The sequence below is a fragment of the Pseudophryne corroboree genome, chromosome 2 (assembly GCF_028390025.1).
Source record: "Pseudophryne corroboree isolate aPseCor3 chromosome 2, aPseCor3.hap2, whole genome shotgun sequence".
Lineage (NCBI taxonomy): Eukaryota > Metazoa > Chordata > Amphibia > Anura > Myobatrachidae > Pseudophryne > Pseudophryne corroboree.
The window spans coordinates 786588787-786615848 of NC_086445.1; the positions used below are offsets into that span (position 1 = coordinate 786588787).

At 47.3% G+C, this 27062-nt stretch overlaps 1 protein-coding gene across 3 annotated transcripts in view; it reads left to right on the forward strand.

The window, feature by feature from the left end:
* The window catches only part of WWC3 (WWC family member 3), a 617369-nt gene that overhangs the window by 543373 nt on the left and 46934 nt on the right, over positions 1–27062 (forward strand). For all 3 annotated transcript variants that reach the window (XM_063955530.1, XM_063955532.1, XM_063955536.1), the window contains one exon: positions 25829–25996. In XM_063955530.1, the coding sequence (XP_063811600.1) occupies positions 25829–25996 (168 nt within the window). The remainder of the gene's footprint in view (positions 1–25828; positions 25997–27062) is intronic.

A 27062-nucleotide genomic window follows, 5' to 3' on the forward strand; every position in this document is an offset into this window, starting at 1 on the left:
TTTTGTGGTACAATGCATTGCCAAGCAGCAACATGAAGGAGGAATACATAGCATAAGAAGGGGGAAAAACGTAGCATACATTACAAACATTACACGTATGAGTTCATACTGCACATTGCAACTGTACGATAGACTCGACATATTAGACATATTATACATGTAAGACTAAAAACGAAGGCAGCTTGGCAGAGCAGCACCGAGGCAGCCATCCGCGGCGCCAACTAGAACTCAAACAATGCACATAATACAGAAGATGTAAGTATTACATCAAAAGATAAACCACACAGACAATAAAACAAAAACCTTGAGCACACAGAAAGCATAATGTATGATTGGTGTAGGCATTTTGGGTAATAACCTCCAAGGGTTGTGCATTCCACCCTCACAAGGTACCAGGTGCGGCAGCTATCTTATGCGCACCGCGTAGGATTACCCAGGGTGGAATAGTCCACCCCTAGAAGAGAACACAAAATGGGGAGACTGCAGAGTCCTAAAGCTCAGAGTAGGGTCATCAAAACCATCAGGTCCATGTATTTTTCATCCCATCCACAAGCGCACCAGATAGTGCAGCCATGTTGGGCACACTACGAAGGTTACACAGTGGGAGATGAACCATACAAGGGCCAAATGCATGTATGGGAAAACTGACACGTGTGTAGAAATATGCTATACCCTGCATGGAAAGATCCAAATGAAGCACACCCTGCCCAAGGAGGAGCCGTCTGTGGCAGCCATGTGTGGTGCACTGCATAGGTTACTGCTGGCAGGGTGTGCAACCAATGGAGGTAATCATTACAGGAATAGCACACAGAGGGGTGGAAGTAAACTGTAAGAAGAAAGAGAAGAGAAAAACACATTTGCAGGAAAACTGTACTAACATTATTTTGCGAAAATTATAAATGCCCTGGTCTCATGAGAGCAGGTGGGTGTTAGAATGTGGGGCGCACACTAATGTCCAATGTGCTGCCTTTTTCCTGTGAATTACAGTCCTGGGTCACAGATGATCATGAATGTTCCAACATCTTCTGGCAATTCTGTCAAACACTTAGAACCTGCCTGTGCCAGCCCTTGTCTCCCCCAGTTTGCTGGGTCAAAAGAGGTAGGTGGCTTTCATGGGCCCCTCCCAATAACGTTTTCCCCAAATTGTCAAATAAATCTTTGGTACCGATCCTGTTTGCGGATGCCAAAATGTGATAGCCGGGCAGCGCCAGCTCCGTCAGTGATTTTAAAGCATTGGACGCCAGGCTGTCTCATCACATAAGCAATCAGTTTATTCACAGTTCAGATAAACAAAGGAAAATGGAAGGCTGCGCTAAATAAATACGTTCTGACAATAATGATGTTGGTATATTACTAGTACAATTTATTATAAACAGATAATATCACTAAATTCTTATGATCAATATGTCATAAAATGCATGCAACATAAATAAAACTTGATAAAATCATACAGTAGATATAATAAAAAGAGGTTACCCAATTGGCCAGAATTGAAATTAATCGGTGAGTGGAAGAGTCCGTTCCAAATTGATCTCCCAGATCGTTCTGAGTCCGGTATATATGAATGTTTAGGAGGTAAGCAGTGTCCCATAGGATAGCAATTACCGCTAGAGGAATCGGTGCTCTTGGATTTTGAATGGTGAGCTCCTCATGCAATGCGGATTGTAGAAGTTGTCGGTCCAATCTGCTATTTAAGTCCTCCAATTCGTATATGGCGATCCGGAATTTGTGTGGGGGGTGGTTCGGTCTTCCAATTAGTAGTCTCTGGCTTTGGGTCCCCTGTGCACCTTTATTCACAGTTCAAACAGGGTTATCACGACAATCACATGTAATTTCTTGTTCTCCTCTCTCCAGCACTATATTTATATGGGTTACATCAGGTTAGCATTTCCTTCTATTCGCTACAATGGCAATAACAGCATAAACAATGATGGGACAGCATTACATTACATACCAGCGCAATCTCTGGGGATCAGTAGTGCGGCGGCCGCAAACTGAGATTCATTTTGGTGCGTTCTCCCCCAGTTCGCTTGGGGATATCTGCAGTCTATGGGGTATATGCAATTGCGGTCGAATTCCCGAAATTGACGAAAAACTGGACTTTTTCGCCCAAAAAAAAAATCGACAATGCAATTCAGTACTTTCCGTCAAAAAAACGGACTTTCAAAATTCGACTTTTTGAAATTCGACATTTGTCAAATTCGACTTTTCTGCAATGGTACAAATGCGGCAAATTTAAAACATGTTTTTTTGGGTGTTTTTTTTATTGGTAATAGCATATCTATTTCTCTGACGTCCTAGTGGATGCTGGGAACTCCGTAAGGACCATGGGGAATAGCGGCTCCGCAGGAGACTGGGCACAACTAAAGAAAGCTTTAGGTCACCTGGTGTGCACTGGCTCCTCCCACTATGACCCTCCTCCAAGCCTCAGTTAGATTTTGTGCCCGGCCGAGGTTGGATGCACACTAGGGGCTCTCCTGAGCTTCTAGAAAGAAAGTATAGAATTAGGTTTTTTATTTTCAGTGAGACCTGCTGGCAACAGGCTCACTGCAGCGAGGGACTAAGGGGAGAAGAAGCGAACCTGCCTGCTTGCAGCCAGCTTGGGCTTCTTAGGCTACTGGACACCATTAGCTCCAGAGGGATCGACCGCAGGCCCAGCCTTGGTGTTCGGTCCCGGAGCCGCGCCGCCGTCCCCCTTACAGAGCCAGAAGCAAGAAGAGGTCCGGAAAATCGGCGGCAGAAGACATCAGTCTTCACCAAGGTAGCACACAGCACTGCAGCTGTGCGCCATTGCTCCTCATACACACTTCACACTCCGGTCACTGAGGGTGCAGGGCGCTTGGGGGGGGCGCCCTGAGCAGCAATAAAAACACCTTGGCTGGCAAATATACCACAATATATAGCCCCAGAGACTATATATGTGGTAAATACCCCTGCCAGAATCCAGAAAAAAGCGGGAGAAAAGTCAGCGAAAAAGGGGCGGAGCTATCTCCCTCAGACACACTGGCGCCATTTTCTCTTCACAGTGCAGCTGGAAGAAAGCTCCCCAGGCTCTCCCCTGTAGTTTTCAGGCTCAAAGGGTTAAAAAGAGAGGGGGGGCACTAAATTTAGGCGCAATATTATATATACAAGCAGCTATTGGGGAAATTTCACTCAGTTATAGTGTTAATCCCCACATTATATAGCGCTCTGGTGTGTGCTGGCATACTCTCTCTCTGTCTCCCCAAAGGGCTTTGTGGGGTCCTGTCCTCAGTCAGAGCATTCCCTGTGTGTGTGCGGTGTGTCGGTACGGCTGTGTCGACATGTTTAATGAGGAGGCTTATATGGTGACGGAGCAGATGCCGATAAATGTGATGTCGCCCCCTGTGGGGCCGACACCAGAGTGGATGGTTAGGTGAAAGGTATTAACCGACAGTGTCAACTCCTTACATAAAAGGGTGGATGACGTAACAGCTGTGGGACAGCCGGCTTCTCAGTCCGCGCCTGCCCAGGCGTCTCAAAGGCCATCAGGGGCTCAAAAACGCCCGCTCACTCAGATGGCAGACACAGATGTCGACACGGAGTCTGACTCCAGTGTCGACAAGGTTGAGACATATACACAATCCACTAGGAACATCCGTGACTTGATCCCGGCAATAAAAAAATGTGTTACACATTTCTGACATTAACACTCTAAAAATGGGTTTTTATGTTGGGGAGAAAAAGCAGGCAGTGTTTTGTTCCCCCATCAGATGAATGAATGAAGTGTGTGAAAAGCGTGGGTTCCCCCCGATAAGAAACTGGTAATTTCTAAAAAGTTACTGATGGCGTACCCTTTCCCGCCAGAGGATAAGTTACGCTGGGAGATATCCCCTAGGGTGGATAAGGCGCTCACACGGTTGTCAAAAAAGGTGGCACTGCCGTTTTAGGAACAGCCACTTTGAAGGTACCTGTTGATAAAAAGCAGGAGGCTATCCTGAAGTCTGTATTTACACACTCAGGTACTAGACTGAGACCTGCAGATCGTGCTGCTGCAGCGTGGTCGGTGACCCTGTCAAACATGAGAACATATTAAAGACGTCGTCTTATATATGAGGGATGCACAGAGGGATATTTTGCCGGCTGGCATCCAAAATGAATGTAATGTCCATTCTGTCAGGAGGGTATTAGAGACCTGTCACTGGACAGGTGATGCTGACTTTAAAAGGCGCATAGATGGGAAGAGGGAAAAAGCTGCACCAGTCAGCCTGTTCCCAGAATCAAAATTCTTCTCTCGCTTCCTCTGAGTCCACAGCATGACGCGGGGGCTCCACAGGTGTAGCCAGGTACGGTGGGGGGCCGTCTCAAAAATTTCAGCGATCAGTGGGCTCGCTCACAGGTGGATCCCTGTTTCATTCAAGTAGTATTTCAGGGGTACAAGCTGGAATTCGAGATGTCTCCCCCCCGCCGTTTCCTCAAATATGCCTTGCTGACAACTCCCTCAGGCAGGGAGGCTGCGCTAGAGGCAATTAATAAGCTGTATTCCCAGCAGGTAATACTCAAGGTGCCCCTACTTCAACAAGGACGGGGTTACTATTCCACACGGTTGGGGTACCGAAACCGCATGGTTCGGTGTGACCCATTTTATATTTAAAATCCTTGAACACATACATAAAAAAATTCAAGTTCAAGATGGAATCGCTCAGGGCGGTTATTGCAAGCCTGGACGAGGGGGATTACATGGGATCACGGGACATCAAGGATGCTTACCTGCATGTCCCCATTTACCATCCTCGCCAGGAGTACCTCAGATTTGTGGTACAGGATTACCATTACCAAGTCCAGACACTGCCGTTTGGACTGTACATGGCACCGAGGGTGTTTACCAAGGTAATGGCAGAAATGATGATATTCCTTCGAAAAAAGGGAGTTTTAATTATCCCGTACTTGGACGATCTCCTTATAAAGGCGAGGTCCAAGGAGCAGTTGCTAGTCGGGGTAGCACTATTTTACAACAACAGCACGGTTGGATTCTAAACAGTCCAAAGTCACAGCTGGTTCCTACGACACGTCTACTGTTCCTGGGGATGGTTCTGGACACAGAACAGAAATAAGTGTTTCTCCCGGAGGAGAAAGCCAAGGAGCTGTCATCTCTAGTCAGAGACCTCCTGAAGCCAAAACAGGTATCGGTGCATCACTGCACACGAGTCCTGGGAAAAATGGTGGCTTCATACGAAGCAATTCCATTCGGCAGGTTCCATGCAAGAACTTTTCAGTGGGACCTGTTGGACAAGTGGTCCGGATCACATCTTCAGATGCATCGGCTGATAACCCTGTCTTCAAGGACCAGGGTATCTCTACTGTGGTGGCTGCAGAGTGCCCATCTTCAAGAGGGCCGCAGGTTTGACATACAGGACTAGGTCCTAGTGACCATGGATGCCAGCCTTTGAGGCTGGGGGGCAGTCACACAGGGAAGAAATTTCCAGGGACTTTGGTCAAGTCAGGAGTCGTCCCTACACATAAATATTCTGGAACTGAGGGCCATTTACAATGCCCTAAGTCAGGCAAGGCCCCTGCTTCAAAACCAGCCGGTACTGATCTAATCAGACAACATCGCGGCAGTCGCCCATGTAAACCGACAGGGCGGCACAAGAAGCAGGATGGCGATGGCAGAAGCCACAAGGATTCTCCGATGGGCGGAAAATCACGTCATAGCACTGTCAGCAGTGTTCATTCCGGGAGTAGACAACTGGGAAGCAGACTTCCTCAGCAGACACGACCTACACCCGGGAGAGTGGGGACTTCATCCAGAAGTCTTCCAACTGTTGGTAAACCGTTGGGAAAGGCCACAGGTGGACATGACGGCGTCCCGCCTCAACAAAAAGCTAAAAGAGAAAGAAGGCGAGGAGTAAGAACGATACCGGATTGGCCAAGAAGAGCTTGGTACCCAGAACTTCAAGAAATGATATCAGAGGACCCATGGCCTCTACCGCTCAGACAGGATCTGCTACAGCAGGGGTCCTGTCTGTTCCCAAGACTTACCGCGGCTGCGTTTGACGGCATGGCGGTTGAATTCCGGATCCTAAAGGAAAAGGGCATTCCGGAGGAAGTCATTCCTACGCTGATAAAAGCCAGGAAAGAAGTAACCGCAAACCATTATCACCGTATTTGGCGAAAATATGTTGCGTGGTGTGAGGCCAGGAAGGCCCCTACAGAGGAATTTCAGCTGGGTCGTTTTCTGCACTTCCTACAGTCGGGAGTGACTATGGGCCTAAAATTGGGTTCCATTAAGGTCCAGATTTCGGCTCTGTCGATTTTCTTCCAGAAAGAACTGGCTTCACTGCCTGAAGTTCAGACTTTTGTAAAGGGAGTGCTACATATTCAGCCCCCTTTTGTGCCTCCTGTAGCACCTTGGGATCTCAATGTGGTGTTGAGTTTCCTGAAATCACATTGGTTTGAGCCACTTAAAACTGTGGATCTGAAATATCTCACGTGGAAAGTGGTCATGTTATTGGCCTTGGCTTCGGCCAGGCGGGTGTCAGAATTGGCGGCTTTGTCATGTAAAAGCCCTTATCTGATTTTCCATATGGATAGGGCAGAATTGAGGACTCGTCCCCAGTTTCTCCCTAAGGTGGTATCAGCTTTTCACTTGAACCAACCTATTGTAGTGCCTGCGGCTACTAGGGACTTGGAAGATTCCAAGTTACTGGACGTAGTCAGGGCCTTGAAAATGTATGTTTCCAGGACGGCTGGAGTCAGGAAAACTGACTCGCTTTTTATCCTGTATGCACCCAACAAAATAGGTGCTCCTGCTTCTAAGCAGACTATTGCTCGCTGGATTTGTAGCACAATTCAGCTGGCGCATTCTGCGGCTGGATTGCCGCATCCTAAATCAGTAAAAGCCCATTCCACAAGGAAGGTGGGCTCATCTTGGGCGGCTGCCCGAGGGGTCTCGGCTTTACAGCTTTGCCGAGCTGCAACTTGGTCAGGGGCAAACACGTTTGCTAAATTCTACAAATTTGATACCCTGGCTGAGGAGGACCTTGAGTTCTCTCATTCGGTGCTGCAGAGTCATCCGCACTCTCCCGCCCGTTTGGGAGCTTTGGTATAATCCCCATGGTCCTTACGGAGTTCCCAGCATCCACTAGGACGTCAGAGAAAATAAGATTTTACTCACCGGTAAATCTATTTCTTGTAGTCCGTAGTGGATGCTGGGCGCCCATCCCAAGTGCGGATTGTCTGCAATACTTGTATATAGTTATTGCCTAACTAAAGGGTTATTGTTGAGCCATCTGTTGAGAGGCTCAGTTATATTTCATACTGTTAACTGGGTATAGTATCACGAGTTATACGGTGTGATTGGTGTGGCTGGTATGAGTCTTACCCGGGATTCAAAATCCTTCCTTATTGTGTCAGCTCTTCCGGGCACAGTATCCTAACTGAGGTCTGGAGGAGGGGCATAGAGGGAGGAGCCAGTGCACACCAGATAGTACCTAATCTTTCTTTTAGAGTGCCCAGTCTCCTGCGGATCCCGTCTATTCCCCATGGTCCTTACGGAGTTCCCAGCATCCACTACGGACTACGAGAAATAGATTTACCGGTGAGTAAAATCTTATTTTAAACATATATATATATATATATATTTTTTTTTTAGATGGAATGGTAAAATCCCGGAAAAAAATGGCGTGGGGTCCCCCCTCCAAAGCATAACCAGCCTCGGGCACTTCGAGCCGGTCCTGGTTCTAAAAATCCGGGGGGGAAATGGACAGGGGATCCCCCGTATTTTTAAAACCAGCACCGGGCTCTGCGCCTGGTGCTGGTGCAAAAAATATGGGGGACAAAAAGAGTAGGGGTCCCCCGTATTTTTTACACCAGCATCGGGCTCCACTAGCTGGACAGATAATGCCACTGCCGGGGGTCACTTTTATACAGCGCCCTGCGGCCGTGGCATTAAATATCCAACTAGTCACCCCTGGCCGGGGTACCCTGGGGGAGTGGGGACCCCTTCAATCAAGGTGTCCCCCCCAGCCACCCAAGGGCCAGGGGTGAAGCCCGAGGCTGTCCCCCCCATCCAAGGGCTGCGGATGGAAGGCTGATAGCCTTGAGAAAATGTAAAGAATATTGTTTTTTTCCTGTAGTACTACAAGTTCCAGCAAGCCTCCCCCCCCCCCCCCCCCCCCCGCAAGCTGGTACTTGGAGAACCACAAGTACCAGCATGCGGGAGAAAAACGGGCCCGCTGGTACCTGTAGTACTACTGGAAAAAAAATACCCAAATAAAAACAGGAGACACACACCTTGAGAGTAAAACTTTATTACACACCTGCCGACACACACATACTTACCTATGTTGACCCGCCGACTGCCACGTCTCCTGATCCGACGATCCGGGGTACCTGTGAATCAAATTATACTCACCTCAATCCAGTGTCCAGATATAAATCCTCGTACTTGGCAAAAAAAGAAAACGAACAACCGAACCAGCGGACTGAAAGGGGTCCCATGTTTACACATGAGACCCCTTTCCCCGAATGCCGGGACACCACGTGACTGCTGTCACCGAGGTCCCTTCAGCCAATCAGCGAGCGCAACGTCCTGGCACTCTGCTGATTGACTGCACGTCTGAGCTGTCAGACAGCGCCTCGCAAAGCCTCTCCATTATACTCAATGGTGGGAACTTTGCGTCAGCGGTGAGGTCACCCGCGGTCACCCCCTTGATTGAAGGGGTCCCCACTCCCCCAGGGTACCCCGGCCAGGGGTGACTAGTTGGATATTTAATGCCACGGCCGCAGGGCGCTGTATAAAAGCGACCCCCAGCTGTGGCATTATCTGTCCAGCTAGTGGAGCCCGATGCTGGTGTAAAAAATACGGGGGACCCCTACTCTTTTTGTCCCCCGTATTTTTTGCACCAGCACCAGGCGCAGAGCCCGGTGCTGGTTTTAAAAATACGGGGGATCCCCTGTCCATTTTCCCCCTGGATTTTTAGAACCAGGACCAGCTCGAAGAGCCCGAGGCTGGTTATGCTTTGGAGGGGGGACCCCACGCCATTTTTTTCCGAGTTTTTTCCCGTTTTTACCCGTTTTTAAAAAAAACGGAACAAAATCCGTCAAATCGGCCGTTTTTCGTCAGCGGGACTGTCGAATCCGTTTTTTATTGCATATGGTCAATTTCAGCACCCACTTGCTGAAATTAGACTGTCGAATTGTGTCGAATTGAAAAACGGGCGAAAAATTGCCGCGATTCGCCACTAATTGCATATACCCCTATATAAATGGGATCTCTCATGGACTCATCACTGGGGGCCTTCTGCCACACGTAGTTTCCTACCGCTCACCCAGGTAGTCCTCTCCTGAATACTCACACCTCCCGTCTTTCGTCTTGGGTACCCCTGAAGGTGGGGATCCCCTTTGTTCCTGGTTCCTTCTACTGTACTCTGCATACTGTTGCTCTCACACTGCACTCTTCATCTCTCATTGAAGCTGCTGGCTCTCCTGTTACACTGCAGATATGAGCTCTCCCTCTCTTCATAGCAACACCCACACGCTGCTCTTCTCTCCATAATGCCAGGGGCTGTGAGATGCCGTTCCTGTCCCACAGCCCTAGCATGGGCTCTCATCCCTGGTAACTTAGACTGTGCCTTCCAGTCATGCGCATGTGCAGTAGTGTTGTAGGTATAAAGTCGCAGGTAAAGCATAACAATGCATGTTGGAAATCAGTTGCATAGGATCTGTCTTTTGCCTATTTACACAGACTGCATACTTTTCCCCAATTGTGTGTCTTACTTTGCTTATTGGGGGTAATTCCAAGTTGATCGCAGCAGGAATTTTGTTAGCAGTTGGGCAAAACCATTTGCACTGCAGGGGAGGCAGATATAACATGTGTAGAGAGAGTTCGATTTGGGTGGGTTATTTTGTTTCTGTGCAGGGTAAATACTGGCTGCTTTATTTTTACACTGCAATTTAGATTGCAGATTGAACACACCACACCAAAATCTAACTCTCTCTGCACATATTATATCTGACCCCCCTGCAGTGCACATGGTTTTGCCCAACTGCTAACAAAATTCCTTCTGTGATCAACTTGGAATTACCCCCATTGTGTACTAGGTATTTGGGAATATAAAGCCGCAGATTAAGCATAGCAATGCATGGTGAGTTTCACTCGTATCAGATCTGTCAACTTTTTATCCTAAAAGAAAAAAAACAGGTAGCAGCGCTAATACACAATTACTTAGATAGAAGGATTGAGTAATAATTAATAATATTTAATAGACCATAAAATCGCTTAACTGACATAAGCATCCACATATATAAAACAAAAAATTACACTAAAAACTAAAAAGGGTCACATTAATAACTGCCTTTTCTGTGTGATCCGTTCCTGTTTAGTATAGACCGGGTAGCAGATAGGTGATTTAGTGGCACAGGGCCGACAGCGCAGTCCACAAGTAAACAGTTATTTACCACATTTGTCCGCTGCAGGTATAGTCCCTTGAAATTGACTCATAAGAAAGTCCACGCTTGCGGGTCCTCACTGCATCGCGGTGTCCTCATTTAGTGTAGAGGATTCGTGGTAATTCTGTTGATGGTGTTCACCACAGCTGTTCTGCTAAAACAAAGTCCAGTCCTGGTCCGGGCACACTGGGCAGTAGATTCCAAAGAATAGTGACCCCAATAGCTTCCTTTATGACGCGTTTCGCTGCAGGTCCTGCAGCTTTATCAAAGGTGGTTTGTAAAGTGAGATATCTGGGTATTTATACCCTTCATAATGGTCAGATAATCAACAGCTGTTTTACTCAATCCTTCTAATCCTTCTAAATCTCCAAAAAACACTTAGAATGTACATTCTATATAGAATCCTAGGACAGACTCCTTATATATAAAGTATTAATATATAAAATATAGCATTATACAATGTTTAATTCTTTTAAAAATCATACACAATTCAACTACTTCCGGGTTATCGGGAATAATAGAGCTCCATACTTGTGACCCTCATCGTCATCAAAACAAGATAATTCATACACCTATTCTTTATATGTCTAAGAGCCTTAATTTGAGTCATCTCATTGTTTGAAAGCACAGAATATAAACAATACAAGACTCAATTTTGGCTTAAAGGACGGACATCTCAATAAACATTTCCGGGTATTACTTATGGCGTCACTTCCGCTATATGAACCGCAGACCACACTAATTATATACAGAGACGGATATCATTCCATACGGGGGACAAAAAGCGTAGGGGTCCCCCGTATTTTTTACACCAGCATCGGGCTCCACTAGCTGGACAGATAATGCCACAGCCGGGGGTCACTTTTATACAGCGCCCTGCGGTTGTGGCATTAAATATCCAACTAGTCACCCCTGGCCACCCAGCCACCCAAAGGCCAGGGGTGAAGCCCGAGGCTGTCCCCCCCCCATCCAAGGGCTGCGGATGGGGGGCTGATAGCCTTGAGAAAATTGAAAGAATGTTGTTTTTTCCAGTAGTACTACAAGTCCCAGCAAGCCTCCCCACAAGCTGGTACTTGGAGAACCACAAGTACCAGCATGCGGGAGAAAAACGGGCCTGCTGGTACCTGTAGTTCTACTGGAAAAAAAATACCCAAATAAAAACAGGACACGCACACCGTGAGAGTAAAACTTTATTTCACACATGTCGACACACACATACTTACCTATGTTCACACGCCGACCTCTGTCCACTTGTCCAAGTAGAATCCACGGTGTACCTGTGAATAAAATTATACTCACCTGATCCAGTGTCCTGTGGTCTTTTATTATAATCCACGTACTTGTCAAAAAAAAAAAAACGAACACCCGGACCAGGCGGACTGAAAGGGGTCCCATGTTTACACATGGGACCCCTTTCCCCGAATGCAGAGACCCCCCCTGTGACTGCTGTCACAGAAAGGTCTCTTCAGCCAATCAGCGAGCGCAACGTCCTGGCACTCTGCTGATTGGCTATGCGCGTCTGAGCTGTCAGACAGCGCATCGCAAAGCCTCTCCATTATATTCAATGGTGGGAACTTTGCGGTCAGCGGTGAGGTCACCCGCGGTCAGCGGCTGACCGCGGGTAACCCCACCGTTGACCGCAAAGTTCCCACCATTGAAACTAATGGAGGGAGCTGTGCGATGCGCTGTCTGCCAGCAGACGCGCATACAGCCAATCAGGAGAGTGCCACGACGTTGCGCTCGCTGATTGGCTGAAGGGACCTTTCTGTGACAGCAGTCACGGGGGGGTCTCTGCATTCGTGGAAAGGGGTCCCATGTGTAAACATGGGACCCCTTTCAGTCCGTTTGGTCCGGGTTGCCGTTTTGTTGTTTTGCCAAGTACGAGGATTATAATAAAAGACCACAGGAAACTGGATCAGGTGAGTATAATTTTATTCACAGGTACACCGTGGATTCTACTTGGACAAGTGGACAGAGGTCGGCGTGTGAACATAGGTAAGTATGTGTGTGTCGACATGTGTGAAATAAAGTTTTACTCTCACGGTGTGCGTGTCCTGTTTTTATTTGGTTTTTTTTTTCCAGTAGAACTACAGGTACCAGCGGGCCCGTTTTTCTCCCGCATGCTGGTACTTGTGGTTCTCCAAGTACCAGCTTGCGGGGGAGGCTTGCTGGGACTTGTAGTACTACTGGAAAAAAACAATATTCTTTCAATTTTCTCAAGGCTATCAGCCCCCCATCCGCAGCCGTTGGATGGGGGGGACAGCCTCGGGCTTCACCCCTGGCCCTTGGGTGGCTAGGGGGGGACCCCTTGATTGAAGGGGTCCCCACTCTCCCAGGGTACCCCGGCCAGGGGTGACTAGTTGGATATTTAATGCCACGGCCGCAGGGCGCTGTTTAAAAGTGACCCCCGGCTGTGGCATTATCTGTCCAGCTAGTGGAGCCCGATGCTGGTGTAAAAAATACGGGGGACCCCTACTCTTTTTGTCCCCAGTATTTTTTGCACCTGCACCAGGTGCAGAGCCCGGTGCTGGTTTTAAAAATACGGGGGATCCCCTGTCAGTTTTTCCCCCGGATTTTTAGAACCAGGACCGGCTTGAAGAGCCCGAGGCTGGTTATGCTTTGGAGGGGGGACCCCACGCAATTTTTTTTCGTGTTTTTTCCAGTTTTTTAAAAATCTAATCAAAATCCGTCAAATCGGCCGTTTTTCGACAGCGGGACTGTCGAATCCGTTTTTTATTGAATATGTTGAATTCCGGCACCCACTTGCCGGAATTCGACGGTCGAATTGTGTCGAATTAAAAAACGGGCGAAAAATTGCCGCGATTCGCCGGTAATTGCATATACCCCATAGTGTTTCTAAACACTATGATGTTGTTCATAATGGAGATCCAAAGTGCTTGAAATTGGTTGGGTTGGAATCTATACTACGGACCCCACGGGATGGTAATAGATATAAAAAATTATGTAGGCAGGATGTATTCTGGATGTATAGGATGAATACGATTTTTCCAGATGGGCTAAACGAGTCGGTCGAACTAAATATTGTAATTTGATTTGGGTAGGACCGAAATTACCTATTTGGCCTTATCGGGTGGAATATAGATATAGATCATATCCTAATATGGTCTTTCTATCTCCTGCTTCTTATCTGTCCAATTGAGATCCATTCCTTTCTTCAGTCATATAATGGGGGTTTTAATTAATTAACAGATTAAGTAGGTTATTATTAGTTACTAATTATGAAGATCAGTAATACTAAAATGAGGGAATCTATTGGTGTGTGCAATTATTTCCCCTTGATCTGTCAGCACCCCCCGCCCCTTCTATGATATTTCCCCACTAAGGGTTTATCATGTGTAGAAGTTTTTATACACAATTTGGTAGATGATCAATATGTCCAGTCTAAATATTTATATGCTGATGTCCTATTATAGATTCTGGCATGTCATAATTTTTATTTCTCTAACGACCTAGTGGATGCTGGGGACTCCGTAAGGACCATGGGGAATAGCGGGCTCCGCAGGAGACTGGGCACTCTAAAGAAAGATTTAGTACTATCTGGTGTGCACTGGCTCCTCCCTCTATGCCCCTCCTCCAGACCCCAGTTAGAATCTGTGCCCGGCCAGAGCTGGGTGCTCCTAGTGGGCTCTCCTGAGCTTGCTAGAAAAGAAAGTATTTTGTCAGGTTTTTTATTTTCAGAGAGCTTCTGCTGGCAACAGACTCTCTGCTACGAGGGACTGAGGGGAGAGAAGCAAACCTACTCACGGCAGCTAGGTAGTGCTTCTTAGGCTACTGGACACCATTAGCTCCAGAGGGATCGAACACAGGTACCTAACCTTGATCGTCCGTTCCCGGAGCCGCGCCGCCGTCCCCCTCGCAGAGCCAGAAGAACAGAAGCAGCAGAAGCATGAAGACATCGAAATCGGCGGCTGAAGACTCCTGTCTTCACTTAAGGTAGCGCACATCACTACAGCTGTGCGCCATTGCTCCCACAGCACACCGCACACTCCGGTCACTGTAGGGCGCGGGGGGGGGGGGGGCGCCCTGGGCAGCAATTAATTACCTTTTTGGCAAAAATAGACATATATACAGTCTGGGACTGTATATATGCCCGAGCCCCCGCCATTTTTTACACATTAAAGCGGGACAGAAGCCCGCCGCTGAGGGGGCGCTGCCTTCTTCCTCAGCACACCAGCGCCATTTTCTCTTCACAGCTCCGCTGGAAGGACGCTCCCCAGGCTCTCCCCTGCAGTATACAGGTGCAATAGAGGGTAAAAAAGAGAGGGGGGGCACATAAATTTAGGCGCAGAAATATATTTAACAGCAGCTACAGGGTAAACACTAAGGTACTGTGTAATCCCTGGGTTATATAGCGCTGGGGTGTGTGCTGGCATACTCTCTCTCTGTCTCCCCAAAAGCCTTTGTGGGGTCCTGTCCTCAGTCAGAGCATTCCCTGTGTGTGTGCTGTGTGTCGGTACGCCTGTGTCGACATGTTTGATGAGGAAGGATACGTGGAGGCAGAACAAGTGCAGCTGAGTGTGGTGTCGCCGCCGACGGTGCCGACACCTGATTGCATGGATATGTGGAAGGTGTTAAATGATAATGTAAACTCCTTGCATAACAGATTGGATAAAACTGTAACCTTGGGACAGTCAGGGTCTCAACCCTTGCCTGATCCTACAGCGCAGAGGCCGTCGGGGTCTCAAAATCGCACACTATCACAGATAGTTGACACAGATGTCGACACGGAATCGGACTCCAGTGTCGATGACGATGAGGCAAAGTTGCAGCCTAAAATGACTAAAGCCATCCGCTACATGATTGTAGCAATGAAGGATGTATTACACATTTCTGAGGAAAATCCTGTCCCTGACAAGAGGATTTATATGTATGGGGAGAAAAAGCATGAAGTGACTTTTCCCCCTTCACATGAATTAAATGAATTATATGAAAAAGCGTGGGATTCCCCCGACAGGAGGTTGATAATTTCCAAGAGATTACTTATGGCGTATCCTTTCCCGCCAACGGATAGGTTACGCTGGGAATCCTCCCCCAGGGGGGTAGACAAGGCGTTGACACGCTTGTCTAAGAAGGTGGCCCTGCCGTCTCAGGATACGGCCGCCCTAAAGGATCCTGCGGATAGAAAGCAGGAAGCTATCCTGAAGTCTATTTATACACATTCTGGCACACTGCTGAGGCCAGCAATTGCTTCGGCCTGGATGTGTAGTGCTGTAGCAGCATGGATGGATACTCTGTCTGAGGAGATAGATACCCTGGACAGGGACACTGTTCTACTGACCCTGGCACATATCAAGGACGCGGTCCTATATATGCGGGATGCCCAGAGGGACATTTGCCTGCTGGGCTCTAGAGTAAACGCACTGTCCATTTCTGCCAGAAGGGTCTTATGGACTCGGCAATGGACAGGGGATACCGACTCTAAAAAACACATGGAGGTTTTACCTTATAAGGGTGAGGAATTGTTTGAGGACGGTCTCTCGGACCTAGTTTCCACAGCTACGGCTGGGAAGTCAAATTTCTTGCCTTATGTCCCTCCACAGCCTAAGAAAGCACCGTATTACCAAATGCAGTCCTTTCGTTCTCAGAAGAGCAAGAAGGTCAGAGGTGCGTCCTTTCTTGCCAGAGGCAGGGGTAGAGGAAAAAAGCTGCACCATACAGCTAGTTCCCATGAACAAAAGTCTTCCCCGGCTTCCACTAAATCCACCGCATGACGCTGGGCTCCACAGGCGGAGCCAGGAGCCGTGGGGGCGCGTCTCCGATATTTCAGCCACCAGTGGGTTCGCTCACAGGTGGATCCTTGGGCTATACAAGTTGTGTCTCAGGGATACAAGCTGGAATTCGAGGTGACGCCCCCTCACCGTTACCTAAAATCGGCCTTACCAACTTCCCCCATGGAAAGGGAGATAGTGTTGGCGGCAATTCACAGGTTCCCCCCCTTCAACGGGGAAGGGGCTACTATTCCACAATGTTTGTGGTACCGAAACCGGACGGTTCGGTCAGACCCATTTTAAATTTAAAATCCCTGAACATTTATCTGAAGAAATTCAAGTTCAAAATGGAATCGCTCAGAGCGGTCATTGCAAGCCTGGAAGAGGGGGATTTTATGGTGTCTCTGGACATCAAGGATGCTTACTTGCATGTCCCCATTTATCCGCCTCATCAGGAGTACCTCAGGTTTGTGGTACGGGACTGTCATTACCAATTCCAGACGTTGCCGTTTGGCCTGTCCACGGCACCGAGAGTTTTTACCAAGGTGATGGCGGAAATGATGGTGCTCCTTCGGAAGCAAGGGGTTACAATTATCCCATACTTGGACGATCTCCTCATAAAGGCGAGGTCCAGGGAGCAGTTGCTGATCAGCGTAGCACGCTCTCAGGAAGTGTTGCGTCAGCACGGCTGGATTCTGAACATTCCAAAGTCGCAGCTGATTCCTGCGACGCGTCTGCCCTTCCTGGGCATGATTCTGGACACAGACCAGAAGAAAGTGTTTCTCCCAGAGGAGAAGGCTCAGGAGCTCGTGACTCTGGTCAGAGACCTCCTAAAGCCAAAACAGGTGTCGGTGCATCACTGCACACGAGTCCTGGAAAAGATGGTGGCGTCATACGAAGCCATTCCCTTCGGCAGGTTCCATGCGAGGATCTTTCAGTGGGATCTGCTGGACAAGTGGTCTGGATCGCATCTTTAGATGCATCGGATGATCACCCTGTCCCCCAGGGCCAGGGTGTCTCTTCTGTGGTGGCTACAAGGTGCTCACCTCCTCGAGGGCCGCAGATTCGGCATACAGGACTGGGTCCTGGTGACCACGGATGCAAGCCTCCGAGGGTGGGGGGCAGTCACTCAAGGAAGAAACTTCCAAGGGCTATGGTCAAGTCAGGAGACTTGTCTGCACATAAATATCCTGGAGCTACGGGCCATATACAACGCCCTGAGTCAAGCGGAGCCTCTGCTTCGAGACCAACCAGTGCTGATTCAGTCAGACAACAGGCGTCCCGCCTCAACAAAAATTAAAGAGGTATTGCGCCAGGTCAAGGGACCCTCAGGCGATAGCTGGCACCGTGACACCGTGGGTATTCCAGTCGGTCTATGTGTTTCCTCCTCTTCCTCTCATACCCAGGGTACTGAGAATCATAAGAAAAAGAGGAGTGGGAACAATACTCATTGTTCCGGATTGGCCAAGAAGGACTTGGAACCCGGAACTGCAAGAAATGCTCACAGAGGACCCATGGCCTCTGCTTCTCCGACAGGACCTGTTGCAACAGGGGCCCTGTCTGTTCCAAGACTTTCCGCGGCTGCGTTTGACGGCATGGCGGTTGAACGCCGGATCCTAGCAGAAAAGGGCATTCCGGACGCAGTTATTCCTACGCTGATAAAGGCTAGGAAGGACGTGACAGCTAAACATTATCACCGTATATGGCGAAAATATGTTGCTTGGTGTGAGGCCAGGAAGGCCCCTACAGAGGAATTCCAGCTGGGTCGATTCCTGCACTTCCTACAGTCAGGTGTGACTATGGGCCTAAAATTAGGGTCCATAAAGGTCCAGATTTCGTCCCTATCCATTTGCTTTCAAAAAGAACTGGCTTCACTGCCTGAGGTTCAGACGTTGTTAAAGGAGTGCTGCATATTCAGCCTCCTTTTGTGCCACCAGTGGCACCTTGGGATCTTAACGTGGTCTTGGCTGTCCTGAAATCCCACTGGTTTGAGCCACTTGAGACAGTGGAGCTAAAGTATCTCCCGTGAAAAGTGGTCATGCTGTTGGCCCTAGCCTCAGCTAGGCGTGTGTCAGAATTGGCGGCTTTGTCATGTAAAAGCCCCTATCTGGTTTTCCATATGGATAGGGCAGAATTGCGGACTCGTCCGCAGTTTCTGCCAAAGGTGGTGTCATCTTTTCATTTGAACCAACCCATTGTGGTGCCTGCGGCTACTCGTGACTTGGAGGATTCCAAGTTGCTTGAGGTAGTCAGGGCTTTAAAGATCTATGTTGCCAGGACGGCTGGAGTCAGGAAAACTGACTCGCTGTTTATCCTGTATGCATCCAACAAGCTGGGTGCTCCTGCTTCAAAGCTAACCATTGCTCGCTGGATCTGTAACACGATTCAGCAGGCTCATTCTGCGGCTGGATTGCTGCATCCAAAATCAGTGAAAGCCCATTCCACAAGGAAGGTGGGCTCTTCTTGGGCGGCTGCCCGAGGAGTCTCGGCATTACAGCTTTGCCGAGCTGCTACTTGGTCGGGTTCAAACACATTTGCAAAGTTCTACTAGTTTGATACCCTGGCTGAGGAGGACCTGGTGTTTGCCCATTCGGTACTGCAGAGTCATCCGCACTCTCCCGCCCGTTTGGGAGCTTTGGTATAATCCCCATGGTCCTTACAGAGTCCCCAGCATCCACTAGGACGTTAGAGAAAATAAGAATTTACTCACCGGTAATTCTATTTCTCGTAGTCCGTAGTGGATGCTGGGCGCCCGTCCCAAGTGCGGACTTTCTGCAATACGGGTATATAGTTATTGCTTAACAAAGGGTTATGGTTATGTAGCATCGGTTGAGTGATGCTCAGTTGTTGTTCATGCTGTTAACTGGGTAAGTTTATCACAAGTTGTACAGTGTGATTGGTGTGGCTGGTATGAGTCTTACCCTGGATTCCAAAATCCTTTCCTTGTAATGTCAGCTCTTCCGGGCACAGTTTCCTTAACTGAGGTCTGGAGGAGGGGCATAGAGGGAGGAGCCAGTGCACACCAGATAGTACTAAATCTTTCTTTAGAGTGCCCAGTCTCCTGCGGAGCCCGCTATTCCCCATGGTCCTTACGGAGTCCCCAGCATCCACTACGGACTACGAGAAATAGAATTACCGGTGAGTAAATTCTTATTTTTGTAGCACTAAGATTGTTTTTTTTGTCTAGAAAGAGCCGTGTGTAAACTGATTAGAAGACATCAAAGAGGGGGGAGTTAGATATGAGGACGTTTCGGGATTGACTATTGGTTCCCAGGACAACGAGCACAACTGTTATGTCCCGTTCGGTAACGTCCCTGCGTCACAGTCGTATGGTCATGTGACCATAGCTTCCTCTCTTTCCCTAGTGACTATGGCTTGAGGTTCACCTGACGGAAGTGATATAATCGGCACCCGAAACTTCCGGTCATGTGATCGCGGCTAATTCAGAGCAGGGGAATGATATCCGCCTCTGTATATAATTAGTGTGGTCTGCGGTTCATATAGCGGAAGTGACGCCATACGTAATACCCGGAAATGTTTATTGAGATGTCCGTCCTTTAAGCCAAAATTGAGCCTTGTATTGTTTATATTCTGTGCTTTCAAACAATGAGGTGACTCAAATTAAGGCTCTGAGACATATAAAAAATAGGTGCATGAGGATTTATCCCCGGCCGCCAAGCACGAGACAACACGAGACGAATTATTAGCCTGACCCACTATATCAACCTTACACACACTCCTGCTCTCTTGCTTTCTCTGGACGCGGAGAAAGCATTTGACAGAATAGGATGGCCCTTTATGTTTGAAACTCTTGCACATCTGGGCTTTCAGGGGGAATTCCTTACAGGGATACAAGCCTTATATTCGACCCCTTCCGCTAGGGTATCTATAAACGGAGTACAATCTGACCCTTTGGACATCTCCAACGGTACCAGACAGGGCTGCCCACTCTCACCCCTGATCTTTGCCTTAGTGATAGAACCATTAGCTGCCCGAATCCGAGCCTCGCCCGATATCGGGGGGATAGGAGTAGGGGACTCTGTTTACAAGATCTCCTTGTTCGCAGACGACGTCCTCCTATCACTTTCCTCACCTCACACCTCTCTGCCGAACCTTTTTACTCTCCTATCTGAATACGGAAAGATATCGGGCTACAAAGTCAACTGGTCCAAGACGGAAGCTCTCCCCTTCCACATCTCCCCTCCCCAAATAGCCAACATGCAAAACAACTTCAAATTCACCTGGTGCACCTCTAAAATTCGATATCTGGGGGTCTATATTACGAGCCGATACGGAGACTTGTTTAAGGAAAATTTCTCGCCTTTGCTTAAAAATCTTAAGGCCGATCTCCATAAATGGCAATCATTAATCATATCTTGGTTAGGCCGTATCATAGCTCTGAAAATGAATATTGTCCCCCGCCTCCTCTATCTATTTCAAACGTTACCAGTGAAAGTACCGGACTCGGTACTGGCACAAATTCATACGTGGTTACTACGTTTTGTGTGGAGAAATAAAACTCCTAGGATAGGGTTCTCTACCCTCCGCAGACCAGTACAAGAAGGGGGGAGAGGATTCCCAGATATCCGTCTTTACTATCTGGCTACCCATCTCAGCCAAGCGGTTGCATGGTTCGCCCCTACACAGTCCATACGTTGGCTCCAGTTAGAGAGGACACTTAGCCACACTCCTCTATCGTCTCTACTCTTATCCCCTCCTAAATCTAGACCCCCCCATTTGCAACTCCACCCGGTTCTGGAATTCACTTGTCAGATCTGGGACTATTGTACACGCCATTTCCACATGCTGTCAGCCCCTTCGGCGCTTACTCCATTATGGGGCAACCCTTCGTTCGTCCCAGGCCATTCCATGACCCGCTCGCACTCATGGTCGACACATAACATCCGCTTTGTTCTAGATGTATTGTCCGAGGGGACTTGTACACCCTTACCGGAAATCGCGTCAAAATATGACTTCCCGGATGCGAATCCTTTTACCTATCTCCAGGTGAGACACTTTGTCTCGTCCTTAACAAGCACATCCCCATTCCAACCTCTCTCCACCCTGGAGTCCTATTGTTATTACAAACCGCTCGCGCGTGGAATCATCTCCCAACTGTATTCCCTCCTCCAGGTAGGGGATAAGGAGACGACCCCGGCTTTTATACTCAAGTGGGAACAGGACCTTGGCCCGATACCAGATGACTATGATTGGTCAGATGTCTTTGCGGCTGCCGCAAAATCCTCGATTTCAACCCTAGTTAAGGAAAACGCATATAAAATCTTATATCGGTGGTATCTAGTCCCTTCCAGACTACACAAAATGTTTCCCTCCTCTCAGCCATTGTGCTGGAGAGGATGCGGCGGACACGGCTCTTTCCTCCATATATGGTGGACGTGCCCTAAAATCGAGCTATTCTGGGATTCAGTCGCCCACCTGTTAAGTACAGTGCTCCAGACCCGGATATACAAAGATCCTTGGTCCTTCCTGCTAGGCCTCCCCACTGCCAATGCACCTCCGAACTCCGGTAAATTACTGACACAGATCTTGAACGCGGCTAGATGCGCAATTGCCCTAAATTGGAAAAAGAGGGAGTCCCCCCCTATACAACAGATCATCAACAAAGTATGGTACTTCGCAAGCATGGAAAAAATCACTGCATACCTCCATAACAGATCTTTTCAGTTTCTTCAAATATGGGAACTTTGGTTTGACTCACAGGCTCCCGCACACGGAGCTCGACCCCCCAGGAGCTCGACGGCCCTACTATTATGATCCCTGTACTCTCCTAGCCTGACAAGTAGCTCAGAGGATTTCCCCAACATGTCCTTTCCGTGTTCCCCGAGTAGCACTTTCCATTTAGTGATAGCGCCATGCACGTACCAGCGCAAAACGGGGGCGTACCAGCGGCATTTCCCTAACCCTGTCACCTCTCCTCCTACTCTATTCCCTCCCCATCTCCCCTGTCTCTTTTTCTCGCCTCTCAGGTTCTATCTCTCTAGTCTCTACCCTCCTACAGTCATAATTACGAACCTGTGTGTCGGTCCCCACCCATTTGAATAGTCTCTGTACACCCCGAGACATAACTCTTTGCTGTATCTTTGCATTGTGGGAACCACATGTTCCTTATTATAAGGTTATATTTCTGTTATCGGTAATGTAATATTAGACAGAACAGCCCACCCTAAGAAAGGGGGGAGGCTGCAGTAATGTTTGTAACATGTAAAGTTTATACCCTGAAAATTAAAATAAACAATTTAAAAAAAAAAAAAAATAGGTGCATGAATTACCTTGTTTTGATGACGATGAGGGTCACAAGTATGGAGCTCTATTATTCCCGATAACCCGGAAGTAGTTGAATTGTGTATGATTTTTAAAGGATTAAACATCGTATAATGCTATATTTTATATATTAATACTTTATATATAATGAGTCTGTCCTAGGATTCTATTTAGAATGTACATTCTAAGTGTTTTTTTGGAGATTTAGAAGGATTAGAAGGATTGAGTAAAACAGCTGTTGATTATCTGACCATTATGAAGGGTATAAATACCCAGATATCTCACTTTACAAACCACCTTTGATAAAGCTGCAGGACCTGCAGCGAAACGCGTCAGAAAAGAAGCTATTAGGGTCACTATTCTTTGGAATCTACTGCCCAGTGTGCCCGGACCAGGACTGGACTTTGTTTTAGCAGAACAGCTGTGGTGAACACCATCAACAGAATTATCACGAATCCTCTACACTAAATGAGCGTGGACTTTCTTATGAGTCAATTTCAAGGGACTATACCTCCAGCGGACAAATGTGGTAAATAACTGTTTACTTGTGGACTGCGCTGTCGGCCCTGTGCCACTAAATCACCTATCTGCTACCCGGTCTATACTAAACAGGAACGGATCACACAGAAAAGGCAGTTATTAATGTGACCCTTTTTAGTTTTTAGTGTTATTTTTTGTTTTATATATGTGGATGCTTATGTCAGTTAAGCGATTTTATGGTCTATTAAATATTATTAATTATTACTCAATCCTTCTATCTAAGTAATTGTGTATTAGCGCTGCTACCTGTTTTTTTCTTTTGTGTATTAATCTGGGTGTGACTCCCCCAAATATTTAGCAGCAGCTTTAGAGAAACAGCACATTAAAGCGCCCAGTCTTTTTATCTCTTTGATAAATAACTTTTGATCCTAGATTGTGCTACTTTTCCTCCATTGTGCTACTTTGTCATCAATTTTACATTTAAACTCACATATAGTGGCTGATTCAGAGGTGGACACAAATGCTGTCTGTACTGCGACCGCTTATGCAGCGGAACTACAAAAATATACTAAAGCCACAGCCGCTGTCTTGTGCTCAGAGACACAAACTGACAGCTTCTCTGATCTGATTGGTCGCAACATGGGGCCTAATTCAGACTTGATCGTAGCAGCAAACTTGTTAGCAGATGGGCAAAACCATGTGCACTGCAGGGGAGGCAGATATAACATGTGTAGAGAGAGTAAGATTTGGGTGGGTTATTTTGTTTCTGTGCAGGGTAAATACTGGCTGCTTTATTTTTACACTGCAATTTAGATTTCAGTTTGAACACACCACACCCATATCTAACTCTCTCTGCATGTTATATCTGCCCCATGCAGTGCACATGGCTTTGCCCATATGCTAAGAAATTTGCTGCTACGATCAAGTCTGAATTAGGCCCATAGAGCAGAACGTCCATCATGCTGGATTTGCAGTCGCAGGCTCAGAAACAGTAGCGACACGTCTGCATTTTTTAAGCAATCCCCCTTTACCCTCTACAAACAGTCACTACCTCTCACTCACGTTGCAATAAAATCCTCACTACGTCTGCCATCACTAATCAATCGCCGCACGTGCGCAGTGCGACTGTGACACGTGCTGTACAAAAAACAATCGCTCAACTGTGCCACTACATCCACCTCTGTATCAGGCCCATAGTGAACTAGTGTTAGTGTTTTGGCATGGCTGCAAAGTCCCTGGTACCGTAAACGGGGCTATATGGTACGATTTGAGGATAGGTGTATGTGGACACATCTGTAATTTGGAACACCCCATATTGATCTGTCAATCAAAGCATCTGAAATGTATTGGGGTATGCCCTTTAAATTTCAATGAGTTTATTGCTTCTTATTAGATTTTACATTTTTCTGCCATAGAATAAATCTATGGGTAAAAGTCCTAACACCAGGATAAAACTAACAATATGTGCTGCATAAGGAAGATAGTGTGAGCTGGGAGATATTCCTTTCTTTGCACAGTGACACAAACTTAGAGCCTGATACATATTTGATCGCTGTTGTGCGTTTTCGCTCAGGTCAGGTCCTAACTGCGCATGCGTATACCCTGCACTGCGCACGCGCGTTGGACAACAAAGGGCATCGCTGGTCAGCGACAGGATGGTGCGAAAAATCCGATCGCACAGGTGTTCGCAAGTTCATTGACAGGAAGAGGCCGTTGGCCCCACCCAAATCTAACTCTCTGCACATGTTATATCTGCCCCACCTGCACTGCACATGGTTTTGCCCATTAGAGAAAAATGTTGTTGCTTTTCAGGTCTGAATTAGGTCCTAAGGTTTGAGGTGCCATAACCTAGGCGATAAATGTGATTGGCATGGTGCGACGGCAGCATTAATGCATATTACAAACACACATATGACATTTGGAGTAAATTAGTTTTCCTGAGGCAATTCATATCTTTATCTAGCACCTGGAAATAAGTGATGAAATTGTACTATAATAGAGAGTGAACTAAAAAAAATGCAAGTAGTACTTTGCTCAGACCTTGATGCAGATGTGGTTGGAGTGAGCATGGCTGCTGCTTACTTGGAAGCAGCAGCGATAGCGCTAGTATGGTAGTGCAGCAGGAGACCTCTGATATGAGTAGATGCCACCTGCTTGCATTTGTGATCCAGTGCTGTGTTCAAGAATGCATCTTCGGATCTCCTGCAACCCTATCAGCCGGCTGCGTGACCCATGGGGGCAAAGCGGCCATCGCAGCTCCTACCAAGAGGCCAAGAAATCTCCGTCGGAAGACACTTCCCCAAAACGACAACACGCCCCTGTTTTCTGAAATGGAGGCCGTCACCACATCTGCCACCCACAAATGGCTGCAGACTGTCAATCACTTGACTCCTGCAGCTGTAGTGCATTAAACGACGTAGGACCCGTACTGCGCATGTGCAAAGTACCGGCCATCAGTACTTTGTAACATGCTTTCAAGTAGCATCAGGACTTGAATCAGACCCTTTGTGCCTTAGTTCTCTCTGTGCAGTTATGCTTCTGAGCAAAAAGCAGAATAAAGGGGAAATGCATTGGGACACATGGACAAGTTTATTCATGTAAGGGGATTGAATTTAAACTTCATACTCAGTGCCAAAGTAGGCAGCATGGCATTAAGAGAGATATGTAAGTTTGTATTCTGCCACCCATTGGTAAGTGATCAATGACTTGGCTTAAGCCATGGGTATATTTGCGAGTAATACACAAATATACTTCTTCCCATAGCAAGTGTTTCTAGGACACGCGGTATTGGTTTGCATTTTCCTAGTTAACAGAAATGCTCTATGCAAGTTGATAAAGACTCACAGGGCACATGTCTAATGAGGCTCTTCCTCAGTACATCATGTACTTTACCTAAGGATCTAAACACAGTTTCTTTGTCCTCACAGGGGATTGCTCAGATCAGCTTGGCTGACTATGAAGGTGCAAAAGAGATGCATCTTCGGTGGTATCCTATCCAAATTTACAGCAGTGCTGAAGCCCAGAGGACTAACGATGACAACACTTGCAGTGGAAAGTGCACACAGATATCTAAAATGAACAACCGAGCAAAAACAGTAAGTGCTAAACTGTGATCTGCTTTGAAATCTGAATGAAGTTTCCATTGTACTGGCCAGAAGAATATAGAGCGCCTTCTGTAATGTTGATTTCCCTTACAATCAAGGCCAGAAGGGCCCAAGTTTCATGACAAACAGACGAGCCGATTCAATTCTCTGTGATGTTGCATCACATGAAGAGCGGGCAATGTGCCGCGCATATATAACCTGTATATAATGTAGCCCAACATCAATCATATATTTTTCTGCACACCTGTATTTTCAGATTGATTCACATTTGACAGTATCCAAAAGCAGGAGGTTTCACATATTATGCCTATACTCATACTCATCCCTTACAACAGTGTTTCCCAACTCCAGTCATTGAGTAACACTAACAGTGCTTGTTTTCCGTACGCAGTGGTGGAGCACAGGTGTATCCATTACTGACTGACATACTGGGCAGGATGCATGCAATGCATCCCGCCACTGATTGCAAGCATAGTGGTAGTTAGTAATGCCTTATGCTTATACAATTGCAGCAGAAATCGCAAAATAGACCTCTGCCAATATATATAAAGACTTCCCAAGACCCAAGAGCATGCTCAAACTGTGAGGGACTCTGGTAGGGATCTGATTGGATCGTTCTCAAGGAACATTGTGAAGAGAAGCCCATAGGCAACACCGTCTATAGATAGCAATGCCTATTGGGTCCAAGTTTTGGAAAGTATAGTTTTCCAGAGGTTGGTGCATATGGGGAATCCGGCCAAACCTACAAAAACTGCATTATTGGAGGTTTGACTTCATCTTTGCTTTTGATTCATGCCATCCACAGGTGGAACTAATTATTTAACTTGTGATACTGGGCCTGATTCTGAGGTGGGTGTAAAGCAAAAAAGAACAAGTAACTGCACCTGGGCAAAACCATATTGGGAGGGGAGTGTCCAAACTCAAATCTAAATTGCAGTGTAACAATAAAACTACAGTTTTTGTGGGCCACATGCAAAAGCAGCCAGTATTTACCCTGGATGCAATAAAAAAATATTTGCACCCCTTGCATTACAACATGGTATGTCCAGGAGCACAG